General features: G+C 33.8%; 1 protein-coding gene across 4 annotated transcripts in view; it reads left to right on the forward strand.

Moving 5' to 3' along the window:
- CCSER1 (coiled-coil serine rich protein 1) overlaps nt 1-20,183 on the forward strand; it is a 926,333-nt gene that overhangs the window by 442,576 nt on the left and 463,574 nt on the right. For all 4 annotated transcript variants that reach the window (XM_060011987.1, XM_060011985.1, XM_060011986.1 and 1 more), the window contains exon 6: nt 12,258-12,465. In XM_060011987.1, coding sequence (XP_059867970.1) covers nt 12,258-12,465 — 208 coding nt within the window. The remainder of the gene's footprint in view (nt 1-12,257; nt 12,466-20,183) is intronic.

A 20,183-nucleotide genomic window follows, 5' to 3' on the forward strand; every position in this document is an offset into this window, starting at 1 on the left:
TCTCTAAAAATGATGATTCTCATTTTACTGATTCTATTACCCTACAAATATGAAACTCTTATAGCTGAAAAAAATTCGTTTAAAAAAAAGAAAGAAGTTTCATAGTAAGGCAAGTCATATTAGAGCTTGAATTGTGACTTTAAAAAAAAAGATTATTTTTTCAAAGCAAATATAAAATAATAAATTGTGTATTTCTTTCACTAAAAAAATCTTTAATTAATTATAATATGTAAATTATATAAATTATAATATATAAAGTACACCAAATAGGTAACTATAAAATATGTATCTTAGATAACTATAGAAGATGCCAAGTGTCTAAAATATATTTATAGAATTCCATCACCAATCAAGACATTAACTATAAAATAATATAGTAAAACTCTTTCCCATTTTTAGATGATTTTCATGTTTATAAATGCATTTGAAAGTAAATTTAATAACAGTTTACTACAGTGGAATTGAACTATTTTAAAAAGCTCTTTGGTATCATAGTGAGATAATTACTTCTCAGAGATCAGATTTTGTTTGACTTTAATTTGTTTTCCTTGTATAGTTCAAAATTTTCCAAATGAAATCACTTCCATGGAGTGGTGGATGAGAGGGTGGGAAAATTTTCCTGACCCCCAGAATAGAGAAGTGTAAAATAAGGAAAATGTTGAAGATAGGAGTCTGCAAACATATCAGAGAATTGACGTTGTTTACATGATGAATTGCCTGGAAGACTAGAGAGAAGGAACTTAAGTTTTTTAAAAAATATTTGATTGATTATCTGTTAGACACAGGAAGACCAGCCAGTTTATGAGGTTTTCTAAATTGAGAATCACTTCTGTAATATCAGGGGACAATAAATTAAAATTTGATCTCTATCTATATAAAATATTTTTGATAATTCTGTGCCCTCAACTTTCTGACAGCTTGAGTGCTCTGGCAAAGAAAAATGATTACACTATTAATTCAATCATAGCATAATTAAAACTTACAATATCTACAATTAAATGAGTAATTGCAAAGTGAAAAATGTATACATGTGCACAGATTTTGTATATCTTTATATGTGTGAACATGGGAGTTTTTAAACAATAATTTGAGTCGCTCTTTGCTGAACTTTATTGTACTACGTTCATCTCTATATTTATCAATTCTAATTCTTTTTGTTACAGAAATGATCTTTAAACTGGATCTTAAATGACATGTGAAAACAAAAGTAGAGAATGGCAGGGAGAAACATGGATGACATTAATGGCATGGAGAAAAGTTGCTAAACAAAGGCAATCAACTCAGTCATTTCTTTTTATGATTAAACAACTACTTTCAAAGTTTGTATGAGTAGATTTACATTCATAGAATATCTACATTCTTGAAAATTTTGGAGAAGGAAATTCTAACTGTTGTAGGGAATAGGAGTCCTTACTATTTAATCTTATTCCCTAAGATCGTAACCTAATATTTTACTACTGTAGCTTCAGTGAAAATAACATAGATAAATACGAGTATATTTAAAATTTTAACCCTATTAAAAGATGATGCAAAAAAAAAAAAGATGATGCAGTATGAAGAAAAGAGCACTGGACTACAAGTCAGGAGACTGGAATTGTACACCTTCTAGCTGTGTGACACTTAGAAAATTAATTTAGGTTTGAGCTCCTTATATATTAAATAGGAATGTTAAACTAGATCTATAATGCTTTCTGTAGCACTAAATTTGATTGTTCTTTTGATATGAGATGCAAAGGAGATTTCCTTGAAGAAGTGATGTATTTTAAGGCAAGATCTGGAAGGTGGGTAAGCGACACTTTTTCATGCAGATAGAAGAACATATGTAAAGTTCCTGAGGCAGGTTGGAGCTTGGCACGTTTCAGGGCCTGAATGAAGAGCAGTGTGATTGGAACTTAGAAAACAAGGAGGTAGTTGTTAGCCGATGAAGTGTGGTGAGGCAGACAGTTGCTAGATTATGGAGAACCTTGTTGGTTGTGTTAAGGTATTTGGATTTTATCTTACCTTTCCCCATATCTTGCCTTTCTTATACCCATCACTTAAGCTACTAGTGAAATCCTCCTCATATGTAAATTCATATGTAAATGTAAAATATCAACACGTTCTTATAACCACTATCCTCCTGTGGAAGGATGGATGCTGGTTTCATCCCTTCCAGAAATATCCAATTATAATATAAATATCCAATTATAATATAATTTGAGATACAAGTATTTTCCTAAGATGACACTTTCAGTTAAACCATATATTTTGAAAGAAAACATAAGAAACATACATAGTATATTCATCAACCAAGCCTTTTTGTAGTTAGTTCCCTAAACATTTTTTTATTAGGTTCTGGGATGCCAGTTCATGAATATAGATTTATACCTTCATGCCTGTCTTAGAATTATTCAAAGCTAAGATTTAATTTACCATAAATAATCTGGGCCTTTTTGAAATGAGGTTTAAATAACAATAAGTTTCCCAAAGTGTGGTTTTTAAAAACACAATATTATTTTCTTCTAATCTACTTAATGGAGCTTTGGAAGGCAGTTATATACATATGCTTATTTATTATGCTGTACAAATGGAGATTACTTTTACTTTTCATTCCTTGGAAATCTAGTTCAGAAATCCTAGGCACATTATAAAGTGTAAATCATTGCGATCCCTAATGACCACAGATATTTGCTCTCATGAAAGGTGTCAGTACACTAAATAAGGAGTAGCTCCTATGACAGGTAAGAGCATCAATCTTTTGCAACTGACATTTTCTTGCATTTTGTTAGTAATTTGGGCCATTATGTTGGGAAGTTTTCAAATGATTGAAGAATACATATGGGTGGGAAGAAAATATCTCAGTATCCAAATGATAGTTCTAGTTATAACCAAATGATTAAAAAATAAGGAAAATACTTTTATTTTCTCTTCCTGGTAAGGAAAAATTCTTTAACCACTGTATAGTTTATGTCAAGATATATATTTTCCCATTAAACTTATCTGTCATACTAAAAATAGAATTGCAGCAGAACTTTTGAACTAGCTTGGTAGAAAATTTCTTTCACACAAAGGATCCCAGTGATAAAAGTACAGAGCCAATTCACCATAGTAGTTTGAGTCAAACGTTTTAAATACCAGTTGAAACTCTCCAGTTTCTCAAGTTGAAGCTTTCAAGAATATATTTAATGTAACATTTATGAATTTTGCTGTCAATTTTACACAAAAGCTTTATTATCTAAAACGTACAGACTAAGAAAGGCCCATAAGTCTCAATTTGACTCTCTAAATGTTACTAAATTTTCAATTATAAAGACTTGGTTGGCATTTATCATCAACAAGGCAAGTGAAAATATTACTGGGCAATTCTAGCAAAGATTCATGGAGATGATACAGAGAGGGTGAAGTGTATATGGATGTGCTCAGTGGAGATTACATTGTCTTTGTTTTTTGTTTGCAGTAGTTATGGTGATTAATGAACCACTGTATCGGGCTTCAGTATCTTACCCTTTGTGTGTGTGTGTGAAGTGAACAGACTATCTGTTTTGATATAAAGCACATTTCTTCAGTTTTCTGGACAATAATAATTCAGAGTGTTGGCAGACAGAGAGCTATATATCCTGAAGTACATGAATTGCATCATCTCATGAGCCCTGCTAATGCAGGAACAGGAGAGCACCTGAACCTTGCTCTACCCTCCCGGCCTTATTATGGGTTGTCTGTGCCAGGGGAAACTATGACTTCATATTAGAGACTTTTCTCCTTTTCTTATCAATTACAGGGATGGATTTTTTTAGGTGTATTTGCCCAGAGACACATGGGTATTTTTGGCCCAATCATAGTCTATTGTTAAACACATTAGTATTCAAAATATTTAATAATTGTAATTCCCCAGGCACCAATCAATCAGAAATACAATGACCATAAATATAGACTAGGATACCTGTGCCGGCCTGTGCAGCTGAGTAGCAGACCTGATTAACAGCCCATTTTACTAATTGACTCAACCTAATGAAGAATGGTTTTGATTATTGTGGTGTTGCAGCCCACTCTTTTTCATGTAGAAATAAATGGATTTGTTTTCCATATGGGAAAGAATATTAGCTGTTATTTTTTGGTATCAATTATTAAGCAGTTAATGTTCATGGTGAGCCTCTTGAGGTCAGTGACAGAGTCCTATTAATCTCTGCAACACGAGCCGCTGTTGCTCTGCTGGACACAATGTGGATGTTTTCCATAACTGTGACATAATGCCATCATTCTCTTTCTTGTTGGAATTAAGGATAGATCCAAACTTTTGAAGTGTAAAACAAATGGCTAATTTTATCTTCTAAGTACATTTCTGCATATGGTCCATTCGTAACTATCTGAAACAGCAGTGATCCTTAGTTGTGTAAATGCTAAAATGTAATCCTTAGAATCTCAGTAATTTCCTGAAATTAGTTGCAGAACTTCACACTGGTGTGGTTTGTGAAACCTTTTTCAGTCTTAACTGATGTTTAGATACATAATTGGACAAATAGGTTTGCTGGTTCAAAGAAACAGCAATCTAATTAAAAGGAATTATAAAATTGTTAGTTTATTTTATTGTAAGAGTGCTGGGAAATTTGGAACCGTGGGTGGCAGCCCTGCATTACATAAAAATTCGCCTTCCAGAAAAATGTCTGTGTACAAATGAGAGTTGTATGCATAGATTATTACAAAGAATTGTTTTGTTCATTTACGCATTACTGTATTCATTTGTTCAACTTCAATTATACAGTTATTTACTGAGTCAGCTTAATATGTGCCAGACACCAGGCAAGTTCACAACTTAAACCTGATAAATCTTTGAAAATTCTACTATAACCAAAATAGTGTTAGTTGTGCTGTGAATTTTAACTTTTATATTTTATTTTCCTATTGGTCTTCGACACTAAAATAAAAACCTTTAAGAATGATCGTATAGCTCACTACAAGTTGTATATAATTAAAATGAATCAGTCATGTCTAATAAAATATATTTATTTTTAAAATTTTTTATTTTATATTGGAGTATAGGTGATTAACAATGTCGTGATAGTTTCAGGTGTACAGCAAAGTGATTCAGTTATACATATACATGCATCTATTCTTTTTCAAATTCTTTTCCCATTTAGGTTGCAGCATAATATTGAGCAGAGTTCCCTGTGCTGTACAGTAGGTTATTGTTGGTTGTCTATTTCAAATATAGCAGTGTGTACATGTCAGTCCCAAACTCCCTAACTATCCCTTCCCCCGTGGTAACCACAGGTCTCTAAGTCTGTGAATCTGTTTCTGTTTTGTAAATAAGTTCAATTGTATCATTTCTTTTTAGATTTTGCATATAAGCGATATCATACAATATTTGTCTTTCTCTGTCTGACTTCACTCAGTATGACAATCTCTAGGTCCATCTATATTGCTGCAAATGGCATTATTTCATTCTTTCTAAATGGCTGGGTAATATTCCATTGTATATATGTACCACATCTTCTTTATCCATTCCTCTGTCGATGGACATTTAGGTTGCTTCCATGTCTTGCCTATGGTAAACAGTGCTGCAGTGAACATTGGGGTGCATGTTTTTTTATGGATATATGCCCAGGAGTGGGATTGCAGGATCATATGGTAGCTCTATTTTTAGTTTTTTAAAGGAACCTCCGTACTGTTCTCCATAGTGGCTGTATCAATTTACATTCCCACCAACAGTGCAAGAGGATTCCCTTCTCTCCACATCCTCTCCAGAATTTATTGTTTGTAGATTTTTTGATGATGGCCATTCTGACCGGTGTGAGGTGATATCTCATTGTAGTTTTGATTTGCATTTCTCTAATAAGTAGTGATGTTGAACATCTTTTCATGTGCCTTTTGGCCATCTGTATGTCCTCTTTGGAGAAACGTCTATTTAGATCTTCTGCCCATTTTTTGACTGGGTTGTTTGTTTTGATGATATTAAGCCACATGAAAGTATATTTTAAAAATGAAAATATAAATGATGCTTTGTGTAATTATAGGTATGTTTTATTTTTTTCAATTTTTGTTTTTGTTCATTTGCTTGCTTGTTTATGAGATGCAGAATCCTGTGACTAAGGGCTCGAGTGCACTGCTTGCATTCAAATCTCTGCTCTGTTGCTTCTTTGCTGTATTGCCATCAGCATGTACCTTAACTTCTTTGAGATTCAAATCCCTCAACTGTGAAATGGGGATTTTAATACCTCAAAGAGTTGTATGAGTATTAAGTGGTTTAGCATATATGAAGTCCTTACAGGACTACCTGAGATACATTAATTCTTATTGTGTATATATGCATGTTAAATGGCTGGTAGGGAAAAAAAATCTTATCCTGCTTATGTACTTAGGTTGGTTCATCTCAGATCAACTTCTTAATAGCTATTTTAATTTGAGAAAAATTACTTATCTGGGCCTATTTTCTCATATGTAAAATGAAGATACTCATTATAGCTACCTCTTGGTTTTGTTCAAGGTTTGGATAAATTAACACACATGAAGTGGTTAGCACAGTACTTGGCCCACAGTCAATCCTCAAAAAATGTTAGCTATGACTATTTATTTATTATTTCATTGTAAATGTGAAGTGGGGATAGTAATTAATATGATCACTTCAAATAACAATTGTGATCTTGAATATACCCATGAAGACAAGTCAACAATTGTGTGATCCAAAAATGTGTTTCTTTGCTAATTATCCGATACTTTATAAATTGTTATACTATTTGTGAATAATCAGATTTGGATAAAATTAACCAAGGACGTATTTTTTTATTTGCGTCGTTGCCTGACCTTGGTGGCAGGCTCCAAGGCAACTCTGTTTTTTCTCAATTTAGGTAGCCAAGTGACCTTGTCATATACTTCAGTAAATAATATACATAAAAGCTATTGAAACTGAGCATAAGTTTCATAAATAGCCTGAGCTATGTTATAGTATTGCCATTATTGTATAGGCCCATTAGTTTTGGGTTTTTTTTGCGGTACGCGGGCCTCTCACTGCTGTGGCCTCTCCCGTTGTGGAGCACAGGCTCCGGACGCGCAGGCTCAGCGGCCATGGCTCATGGGCCCAGCTGCTCCGCGGCATGTGGGATCCTCCCGGACCGGGGCACGAACCCGTGTCCCCTGCATCGGCAGGCGGACTCTCAACCACTGCGCCACCAGGGAAGCCCCTTTATTTATTTATTTATTTATTTATTTATTTTAGGCCCATTAGTTTTAATGAATGGAAACAAATTTAGAAAAACTCATTACCCAAAACAATATAGAAAATGGGAATAGGAACATACATATCGATAATTACCTTAAATGTAAATGGACTAAATGCTCCCACCAAAAGACACAGATTAGCTGAATGGATACAAAAACAAGACCCTTACATATGCTGTCTACAAGAGACCCACTTCAGACCTAGAGACACATATAGACTGAAAGTAAGGGGATGGAAAAAGATATTCCATGCAAATGGAAACCAAAAGAAAGCTGGAGTAGCAATTCTCATATCAGACAAAATAGACTTTAAAATAAGGACTATTAAAAGAGACAAAGAAGGACACTACATAATGATCAAGGGATCGATCCAAGAAGAAGATATAACAATTGTAAATATTTATGCACCCAACATAGGAGCACCTCAATACATAAGGCAAATACTAACAGCCATAAAAGGGGAAATTGACAGTAACACATTCATAGTAGGGGACTTAAACACCCCACTTTCACCCATGGACAGATCATCCAAAATGAAAATAAATAAGGAAACACAAGCTTTAAATGATACATTAAACAAGATGGACTTAATTGATATTTATAGGACACTCCATCCAAAAACAACAGAATACACATTTTTCTCAAGTGCTCACGGAACATTCTCCAGGATAGATCATATCTTGGGTCACAAATCAAGCCTTGGCAAATTTAAGAAAATTGAAATTGTATCAAGTATCTTTTCTGACCACAACGCCATGAGACTAGATATCAATTACAGGAAAAGATCTGTAAAAAATACAAACACATGGAGGCTAAACAATACACTACTTAATAATGAAGTGATCACTGAAGAAATCAAAGAGGAAATCAAAAAATACCTAGAAACAAATGACAATGGAGACACAACGACCCAAAACCTGTGGGATGCAGCAAAAGCAGTTCTAAGGGGGAAGTTTATAGCAATACAAGCCCACCTTAAGAAGCAGGAGACATCTAGAATAAACAACCTAACCTTGCACCTCAAGCAATTAGAGAAAGAAGAACAAAAAAACCCCAAAGCTAGCAGAAGGAAAGAAATCATAAAAATCAGATCAGAAATAAATGAAAAAGAAATGAAGGAAACAATAGCAAAGATCAATGAAACTAAAAGCTGGTTCTTTGAGAAGATAAACAAAATAGATAAACCACTAGCCAGACTTATCAAGAAAAAAAGGGAGAAGACTCAAATCAATAGAATTAGAAATGAAAAAGGAGAGGTAACAACTGACACTGCAGAAATAAAAGAGATCATGAGAGATTACTACAAGCAACTCTATGCCAATAAAATGGACAATCTGGAAGAAATGGACAAATTCTTAGAAATGCACAACCTGCCAAGACTGAATCAGGAAGAAATAGAAAATATGAACAGACCAATCACAAGCACTGAAATTGAAACTGTGATTAAAAATCTTCCAACAAAGAAAAGCCCAGGACCAGATGGCTTCACAGGCGAATTCTATCAAACATTTAGAGAAGAGCTAACACCTATCCTTCTCAAACTCTTCCAAAATATAGCAGAGGGAGGAACACTCCCAAACTCATTCTACGAGGCCACCATCACCTTGATACCAAAACCAGGCAAGGATGTCACAAAGAAAGAAAACTACAGACCAATATCACTGATGAACATAGATGCAAAAATCCTCAACAAAATACTAGCAAACAGAATCCAACAGCACATTAAAAGGATCATACACCATGATCAGGTGGGGTTTATCCCAGGAATGCAAGGATTCTTCAATATACGCAAATCTATCAATGTGATAAACCATATTAACAAACTGAAGGAGAAAAACCATATGATCATCTCAATAGATGCAGAGAAAGCTTTTGACAAAATTCAACACCCATTTATGATAAAAACCCTGCAGAAAGTAGGCATAGAGGGAACTTTCCTCAACATAATAAAGGCCATATACGACAAGCCCACAGCAAACATCATCCTCAATGGTGAAAAACTGAAAGCATTTCCACTAAGATCAGGAACAAGACAAGGGTGCCCACTCTCACCACTCTTATTCAACATAGTTTTGGAAGTTTTAGCCACAGCAATCAGAGAAGAGAAGGAAATAAAAGGAATACAAATCGGAAAAGAAGAAGTAAAGCTGTCACTGTTTGCAGATGACATGATCCTATACATAGAGAAGCCTAAAGATGCTACCAGAAAACTACTAGAGCTAATCAATGAATTTGGTAAAGTAGCAGGATACAAAATTAATGCACAGAAATCTCTGGCATTCCTATATACTAATGATGAAAAATCTGAAAGTGAAATCAAGAAAACACTCCCATTTACCATTGCAACAAAAAGAATAAAATATCTAGGAATAAACCTACCTAAGGAGACAAAAGACCTGTATGCAGAAAACTATAAGACACTGATGAAAGAAATTAAAGATGATACAAATAGATGGAGACATATACCATGTTCTTGGATTGGAAGAATCAACATTGTGAAAATGACTCTACTACCCAAAGCAATCTATAGATTCAATGCAATCCCTATCAAACTACCACTGGCATTTTTCACAGAACTAGAACAAAAAATTTCGCAATTTGTATGGAAACACAAAAGACCCCGAATAGCCAAAGCAATCTTGAGAACAAAAAAAGGAACTGGAGGAATCAGGCTCCCTGACTTCAGACTATACTACAAAGCTACAGTTATCAAGACAGTATGGTACTGGCACAAAAACAGAAAGATAGATCAATGGAACAGGATAGAAAGCCCAGAGATAAACCCATGCACATATGGACACCTTATCTTTGATAAAGGTGGCAGGAATGTACAGTGGAAAAAGGACAGCCTCTTCAATAAATGGTGCTGGGAAAACTGGACAGGTACATGTAAAAGAATGAAATTAGAACACTCCCTAACACCATACACAAAAATAAGCTCAAAATGGATTAAAGACCTAAATATAAGGCCAGAAACTATCAAACTATTAGAGGAAAACATAGGCAGAACACTCTATGACATAAATCACAGCAAGATTCTTTCTGACCCACCCCCTAGAGTAATGGAAATAAAAACAAAAATAAACAAATGGGACCTAATGAAACTTCAAAGCTTTTGCACAGCAAAGGAAACCATAAACAAGACCAAAAGACAACCCTCAGAATGGGAGAAAATATTTGCAAATGAAGCAACTGACAAAGGATTAATCTCCAAAATTTACAAGCAGCTCATGCAGCTCAACAACAAAAAAACAAACAACCCAATCCAAAAATGGGCAGAAGACCTAAATAGACATTTCTCCAAAGAAGATATACAGACTGCCAACAAACACATGAAAGAATGCTCAACATCATTAATCATTAGAGAAATGCAAATCAAAACTACAATGAGATATCATCTCACACCAGTCAGAATGGCCATCATCAATAAATCTAGAAACAATAAATGCTGGAGAGGGTGTGGAGAAAAGGGAACCCTCTTGCACTGCTGGTGGGAATGTGAATTGGTTCAGCCACTATGGAGAACAGTATGGAGGTTCCTTAAAAAACTACAAATAGAACTACCATATGACCCAGCAATCCCACTACTGGGCATATACCCTGAGAAAACCGAAATTCAAAAAGAGTCATGTACCAAAATGTTCATCGCAGCTCTATTTACAATAGCCCGGAGATGGAAACAACCTAAGTGCCCATCATCGGATGAATGGATAAAGAAGATGTGGCACATATATACAATGGAATATTACTCAGCCATAAAAAGAAACGAAATTGAGCTATTTGTAATGAGGTGGATAGACCTAGAGTCTGTCATACACAGTGAAGTAAGTCAGAACGAAAAAGACAAATACAGTATGCTAACACATATATATGGAATTTAAGAAAAAAAAAAATGTCATGAAGAACCTAGGGGTAAGGCAGGAATAAAGACGCAGACCTCCTAGAGAACGGACTTGAGGTTATGGGGAGGGGGAAGGGTGAGCTGTGACGGGGCGAGAGAGAGTCATGGACATATACACACTAACAAACGTAGTAAGGTAGATAGCTAGAGGGAAGCAGCCGCATGGCACGGGGATATTGGCTCGGTGCTCTGTGACAGCCTGGAGGGGTGGGATAGGGAGGGTGGGAGGGAGGGAGACGCAAGAGGGAAGAGATATGGGAACATATGTATATGTATAACTGATTCACTTTGTTATAAAGCAGAAACTAACACACCATTGTAAAGTAATTATACCCCAATAAAGATGTTAAAAAAAAAAAAAAAAAAAAAACATTAAAAATGACTATTTTCATAGGCTGCTCTTTTCATACTATTTTTATATCTGCCTCATAGGCATATTTGGAAAATTGTTAATCTTAATATCTTTTCTTTATATATACCTTCAATATAAGCGTGTTATTTTCAAAATGCAGTATTTAAAAATAATTGTTTATATCAAGTAATCAATAAAATATTTTCCACACATTACTATGCTAAAAATTTAATGATTATTTGATAAGCATGCTAATTACATATGAAGTTATGCATCTCGCAGTTATTTCACTATTTTCACATAAAATCCTATGCATACTAGTCTTTCTTAATCCACAAAATGGTTGAATCCACAATTGATTAATTTAGTAATTTAAAATAATAATTACCAAAATTTTTTATCCCAAGTTTTGGTTTCTTAATCTTTTCTTTCCAGTTAATTTTTAAGCATATTTTCAGAAAATCTCTATATGAAATTTCTCTTTCAGTGATTACTTTTGAATTTCAACATTTTTAAGAGAGTTAAACAAGTGTAAACCCATTGTTATCATGTATAAATTAAATTCCAGTTGGGGAAAAAAATCACATTCTAAAATAGTGATTGTCATTGAACCTTATTACCACTATATATAAAATTGACAAATAACTTCATAATTTTGATAGAAAGTTTCAGAATTTCCAAAGACTAATGTGAAGAAATAATGAGAGTCACAAGGAAGTTTTTTCTAGCTCACTACTGACATTGATCAACAGCTTGGAAAATACTGCTCTGAATATACTACCTAGTAATTTTTGTTCATTTTTTTCTTGTTAGGAACCTTTCCCTGAAATTAACAAAAGAGATTGATCAGGAAGCCAGGTGTCCCCATATCAGGGGAACGCCCAGCAGTCCATCTGCAGATTGGCCCCTGCCAGGTGTGGAAGAAAATGGAGGCATGGATTCTCTCCCATTCAGACTGATGCTACAGGACTGCACAGCCGTCAAGACATTATTATTAAAGATGAAAAGAGTTCTACAAGAGGTAATGGTTTGCTCTAAGATTAATGTTTTCAGTGCTGGTAGATAGTGAAGTCTGTAGACCTGGTTAATCCCTGCTTCTATCAATAGTTAACTGCATAACACTGGGCAGGGGTCAGGTATCCTCATGGAACTTAGCCTTTCTCATATGTCAAATAAAGGGTTTGTAGTTCTGTTTATAAGGTACTCTTCCCCAAAATTCTAAGATTCTGTGAAGGAATTAAAAAAGAATAAATTGATACCAAGTCTGGGAAAAGTCAGATAAAGAGAAATGGGCATCAGCTGTTATGTTTTTAAAAAGCTATTGAGAGACCTATTAACTGGACTTCATTTTAATGATATTGAGACTTTATATGATACCATAAAAGTAGTTTATTTAGTCATTTTTGTTCCAATAACAATTAATCTAGTAAAATTTCATCTGAATGTTTGACTGATTTTGCCCATTGACTCCAGGTGCCCTCTTTCAGTCCATGCTCAGTTAGATGATGAGCTAGGCAGGAAAATACGCAGTGGAGTCTTTCATCTTTATGTCCAAGAATCAGCCATTCTTTAGGATTCAAGTATGTTATGGTTTTATTTTTATAATTGCAACAGTTATTTTCTTTGGAGGATTTCTGTAAAAAGTGTAAACAATATTATTTCAAAGATGTAAAATGAGGGGACCAAAATTTTAAATGACTTTCCTCTAGTGGGTGTGAACTCGGAACAACAGCCTGAGATTTCTGACTCTCAATTCAGTGGCATTTTATCATGTCCTATTATCGTTTAACTGATTTCTCATTATTGATAAGGGATGTTCATAAATAGTGTGAGAACAGAAAAATACAACTATTTAATATGAGTAGTATTATGACTCACTTACAATGATGACCACTGATATTTCCTTTTCTAACACTGATAAAAACAATAATAACAACACTAGTGGCTACCACTAGAGGCCAGAAATGAATCAGGGAGAGAGAAGGGAATTTAAGAGAAGTGATTGTCATAGCCTATTAGGGGTATCCAGTCATGTATTCCTGTCAGCTATTAAAGTAATAACTGGAAGAGATCTCTGCATCCCAAACCAGTTTATATCTCTGGGGTGGTCTTTGTGTCTATGCAGTGGTGTGTAGGAGTGGTGTGCTTATACTTGATCATTGTTAGAATTTCAGGAATTTTATGAGCTGACAATTAAGCACAGGCATTAAAAAAATTAAATTATATACACTTATAATGAAACAAATCATATTTTTAAAAGGGTAATCAGTACTGAAATCTCTACATTTCCTACTAACTTTACTATATTTTACTATTAATTACACTTGTGAGCTTATTTACATCTATTGGATCTATATGTAGAAATACTATATAATAGCTAATGTGCATTCATTTATGTCACTTTGTTAGCTTGAAATCAGCCACACGGGAATATTATGCCACAGAAATTGGCAAACAATGCAAGGTAGGGCTTTTAAATTTTGGAGAGCTGTTGTTAAATATTTACCAGTACACCGCTATATGTATGACTATGTGGTTTCTATATTGACAACATAAGTGTTTCTGTCTGCACCAGTCCAGCCTTCCTGACCTTTTGCTTGACACGTAGTCTGAACCTCTCTGAACAACGCAAACTTAATAATAGCTGTTATATTAAAAGATATTAATCTCAAAGTCTGTAACAGTCAAGTATTCAGTTTTCTACCTCTCTCTTTGGTCTGGATTTTAATTTAAAAAAAATCAAAAAAGTAAAAGGAAGTAGGAAAAACTGACAGGAAGAGTCAAGGGGCTTTCTTATGTACTTAATTTTATAATTTAAAAATATGCAGTGATATTCACTATAAAGTCAATATTCAGAATATACTGAGATTGTTTTTATATTTCTATCTGTTTTTCTTCATTAAAGAGTATTGGAAGAAACTGAAGAGAATTGACTTTTAAAGCTAATGTAAAATGAACAATAATTACATCTGTTTGTTAAGCCCAGTCAGAGATCAGGGGGTCTTACTCTTTATGGTCAGCAAGAAAAGCAATACTATTATATGATTAGCATTAACATCTCTTCTAGAAAAATGATATTCATAATAGGTGCCTTTAAAGAAAATATTCTCTAAGCCATGAGTTTTTAAATGGCAATTCAGATTTCATTGCTGAATTTAATTCCAGCTATTCATTTTAGATTAATAATACCTTTTTTAACATAGACAAATAGAGTTTATTTCTATTAACTTATTTTTATGATGCTTAGTAGTCCACCTGTGTATACAGATAATTTTTTTAATAGATCTTTATTGGAGTATAATTGCTTCACAATACTGTGTTAGTTTCTGTTGTACACCAAAGTGAATCAGCCATATGCATACACATGTCCCCACATCCCCTCCCTCTTGAGCCTCCCTCCCACCCTCCCTATCCCACCCCTCTAGGTCATCACAAAGCACCGAGCTGATCTCCCTGTTCTATGCTGCTGCTTCCCACTACAGATAATTTTTAACTGCAGAATATCCCAATTATTTTATTTTTAAGATGAAAAAAGTCATTAATGAGTTTAGTGTATCACACTGGAAACCACTCCTATTTGAGATTTTTCCTAATGCTACTCTGTTGCCATCTTAGATTTTAATTCTTAGATAGGTCAAGTGTGAATAATCTGAATGGAAGCTCACACTGTCAATTTTATCCCCCTTCTTTGGAGATCATTTGCTATGACAACCCCAAATATCAATTCCTTTATTTAAAAAAAAAAAAAAAAGGCTGGCTTTGGGCCCTAAGAAATTCTGTTGTCACTTTATTTTTTCATATTAGTGATTTTTAATAAAAGTGACTACAGCAAGGGAGAACTATATAAATTTTTCTTCCTTTTTTGTTAACTTTTTCACATAACTCCATTACCTGTAAAAGAAGACAATATTTAATACAATATCTGTAGAAATAGTTTTTGTTTTGATGTTTCCTTTCAGTTTGCGCTGTTCTCTTTTTGTTATTCTCTTATTATAGAATTTGTTTGTACTGTTCGGTAACTGACCAAGAAGACTACTGGGAAGGGATTTTAGATGCAGTGCATAGTTTCTAGTAAGATAACAGCTAATAAGAATGTTTATCCAAGATTGTTTGCAATGCCCCTCCACCCAACATGCTTGCCTTTTTTTTTTTTTTTTTTTTGTGGCACGCGGGCCTCTCACTGCTGTGGCCTCTCCCGCCGCGGAGCACAGGCTCTGGACGCGCAGGCCCAGCGGCCATGGCCCACGGGCCCAGCCGCTCCGCGGCATGTGGGATCCTCCCGGACCAGGGCGTGAACCTGCATCCCCTGCATCAGCAGGCAGACTCCCAACCACTGCGCCACCAAGGAAGCCCATGCTTGCCTTTTTAATTTATGTTTAAGAAATGTTCCTAACAAATTTCCTAAATCATATAAGACATTTTTTTTTAAGTTAGATAAATGTTAAACAAATTTTAAAAATGTTGATATGATCAGGGGAATCTAACAATAAAATTACATTAGTGAAAATCAGAGAACTATTTGTTCGAGAATCAATATAATTTACAAGCTCAGGTAGTTGACATAAACATTTGGGTTTGCCATTGAATAAAGAGCTCTTACCCATTTTTCTTTTTTTCTCAACAATCTAGCAGTTCAAACTAATTTTATTATCTCTAAAAAATAATAATGGGAAACTTTCAAGGATAATTTTAAACATAAACTTATTTCTTTTATTTTTAAATATAATACATAAATATATGACAAAATTTGGAGTGTTTTGAACTTCACCATAAATCATTGTATGGTGGGCATTCCTTAAAGATTTTTTTCTTTTAGCACATTTTGGTGAAATGATTCCAAAATCTCTAACAACGTTCTTATAAACTAACATTTTCCTATCAGCAAATCTCAAAAGCAAATGAAAAGCCTGTAGAATAGGAACTCCGACAATGGATAATTACAGAAGGAAAAAGCAACAGTGGAGAGTCATGAAGTAAGGAAATTCACCAAAAACAAGCAATTACCCATGTAAATCTAGATAACAATATAATAATTAGACTGCTCTTTATATTTATCTTTTGAAAATAATAAAATTCCAAGTTTCTGCTACCTACTTTGTTTATTTGCTTGTTTTTGCTTGCATAAAAATTAGTTTAAGATAAAAATTGGAAAAAGATACACCACAAAAACTGCAAATGCAAGAAAACTAGAGTGGCTCTACCCATGTCAGGTAGATATAAAGATAAGATATATCACCAGAATCAAAGAGCTGCATTTCATAATGATAATACAACATTATAAAGCATTTATACTCCAATAAAGATGTGAAAAAAAAATATATACACACACACACACACACACACAAAAGAGTCAGTTCATCAGGAAGACATAACAGTCATACATGTGGATGACCTATGCATGTAACTTGTAAATATATGTTGCAAAATCTGACAGAACTAAATGAAGAGGTAGGTACTTCACAATCATAGCTGAAGATTTTAACTCTCTTCTCTCAATAACTGATAAAACAACTAAAAATCAGGAAAGCTTCAGAAAATTTGAAAACCATATTAGAGTAATTAGAGTATTAGAGTAATATGAAGAAGCAAGGGAAAACATTGCTTTAAGAAAGCCAACTTGAGGAATGATGCTGAGAAGTAAATATGATAAGAAAAGAAAAGATAAACAGTCAGTGGATTTGTCAATCTACTGATTAATTCCAAAAGCATATTTCCCAGGCTTTAGAAATTTCAATATGTAAAACAATCTATACAAAGTATTAATTTATAAAGCTAAAGCCTAAAATAGAAATAGTAACTCTTTCCAGCTTGTTCTCAGTTATTAAATTATTGGTTTATTTCTTTGTAAGTCATTGGTCTATGAATTTGAAGGATGTGAAAATGAATGCCCTGAACAAATTTTTAAAGTATGTTTTAAGGTAAGACATGTCTTAGTTTTGGAAGGATATTATAAATTTTATTAGGTTAATTAATAATGATGACCAAACGTTCATCTTACATGAGTACCCTCCATACTGAGGTATTATTTTTTTCTTTAAAGAGTATTACTTATATTACCTAAAGTTGTTATTTATACTGCAGAGGCAATCTAATATAGTGATCACAATATACTAGTCTGTACTAGGACAGACTGCTCAAATTTGAGTATCAAATCTCAGTAGGTACATATGACTTTGAGCATAGTGTTAATCTCTCCATGAGAATCTGGTCTCTCTCAGAAGCAGAATTACTACGTAAGTGCATGTTCAAAACTACTAGATAATATCAAAGTTTTTCCAAAGGCTTGTACCAAATTACTCTCCCTCCGGGTATATTCATGTAATAGAATGCTTTATGTTCATGTATCATCATGTCCCACAAAGAGTGTTTTCAACACAAAAACCAAGTCACAGATAAATTCATACAGAATATAGAGTTTAAAAATATGCAAAGCTAAATAATTATTAAATATTATTAAAGAATATACATTTTGAAAAGTATGGGGATGTTAAACATGGTAGTCAAGGTAAGATTACATGTGTAGAGGTAGTGGTTGAGGAGGGGTGGACATGTGCAATTAAGGCAGATATTTATTTTATATTCATGGTATATTTTCTTATGTGTTTCTGTCAAAATCATTGCATATACATAATATTTTCCTATATATGTTTAACGTTGCCTTAAAAAACTCAGCCTTCCCAAATTGTGTGTCCTCTGAGTGGCTCCCTCTACACCAACTCCATCCCCTACAATGCTATTTTCCTCTGTATTTCTCTTCCCTTTGCCATCAGTGTATCATTTCATATTTAAACAATGATGTCAAACTAAAAACGGAGTGGGATCAGTGAGAGAAAGGGTATAACAATCAGGCAGAGAATTCTTTCCCGGTATGAGTACTTACATAATCTGCCAGTCATGTGTATTATTTTATTACTTATTAAAAACAAACTACAGCCCTGTATTAACAATAACCGCCACCCTCATTGTACCTGAATGATGTGGTTATTTGTGTTATAATCATATTCAATAATTAATCAAATAACCACTAATGTGGTTCTGCTATGCATGTTTAACTTTTAATTTTCTTCTTGCATCCAGCATTAATGTCTCAGCTGTAATACAACTCACATACTATTGTGTGATTTGATGGGCTAAATCTCACATCAAGAATTTCAGGCTGCAACATAGCAAATATACAGCAGATGGCACTCTGAGGGATCTCTAGGGGATGCTTAGTGGGTTCAGTGCTTCTGGTGGGGGAGGGAAGGAGAGAGCAGAGAGCCATTTAAGCAAATGATGCTGTGGAAAGCCTGCAATTGTGTTCCTCTGAGACACACTTTTACAGAAATTGTGTTTTATTCAGATTTGAAAATCAGAAACAAAGGTATATTTAACTACAGTGAAAATGCCTATTTTTAATCACCGAGTATATAAAAGATGGTGTTACAAATTCAGACAGCATAATACAGTTGCTTAGGAGTAATATAAACTGTAAAGTGTTCACAGATTAGCAAAAGCGTTTTAACATCTAGTGACTCATTTAGATGCAGGACAGTTATTCCTTAACTATTTCATTTTAACCTTGATGAAAATGAAACCTTGAGAAAACTGGTATTGACTTTTAATATAAATTTACTAATAGGAATACAGATGTTTACTATTTCAAGTATTGTAGTTTAAATAGATTATTTTCTGTTATTGTTTTTTAAAGTGAAATAAGCTCTGTATAGTGGGCTAGCTATTAATAAAATCAAAATAACTCATATTTATGACAAATACATGTGACGACAAATAGCTACATCTGTCTTGTTCTCTTGGTTAGATGAGCTTCTGTAAGTAAGAGGAGATGAGGAGTTTAAAAAGAGTAATGAATTATTATGAAAAATTTTATTCACTTACCTCAAAAATAGACAAATATTGTTTTGTTATCCATGGCCTTCATTAGGGGTCAGCAAAGTCTTTCTGTAAAGTCCTGGCCATATAGACTGTATTGCAACAACTCAATTAAGTAGTAGTAAGAAAGCAGATATATGATGTAAACAAATGAGCATAGCTAGAGTCCCATAAAACTTTATTTACAAAAACAGGCAGTGGACCAGATTTGGTTCTTGTTCTGGGCCTGTCATCCCATACTACTTAAGAGAGAGGTATCATGATACTACTTCAAGTATCATGAGGACGCACTGTGTAGTTAAGAGCATTAGTTTAAGGAGCCAGAATATACAGTCTGTATCCCATCTCTTTACTTACTAGCTCAGTGATCCTAGGCAAGTTAAACCCTACAGATAATAATATTAACATATCACTTAAGTTTGTTGAGAATATTAAATATGTTAATATGTTTTAAATGCATGGAACAGTGTTGGACACATATCAAACGCTCAACTTGTATTAGTTATTATTTTATTATCACAAAGTCTGAGGACCACTAGTGAAATAAAATGATCATGGATCTAACATTAGGCAAAACCTGAATTCAAATCTTACTTAGATCTACAATTCAGCAATGTTATTTTATTCTATTTTATTCAGTTTCTTTGATAAGCATTAGGTTTCCACATATAGAATAAGAGGATAAAAATTCTTATAAAGTTTATTGTGAAAATTAGATTTAAATTGTATCTGGCAGGTCTAAAGTTCTGAATAAATATTAGTTCTCTTCTCTTACCCCACTTTTAAAAAATGTATTCTAACATTACTTCTCAACTTGTTGCCCAGATTGAGATTTGATTCCAACTTCATAGCACTTCCATGATTCTT

Source organism: Delphinus delphis, chromosome 5 (genome assembly GCF_949987515.2).
Source record: "Delphinus delphis chromosome 5, mDelDel1.2, whole genome shotgun sequence".
In the NCBI taxonomy this organism is placed as follows: domain Eukaryota; kingdom Metazoa; phylum Chordata; class Mammalia; order Artiodactyla; family Delphinidae; genus Delphinus; species Delphinus delphis.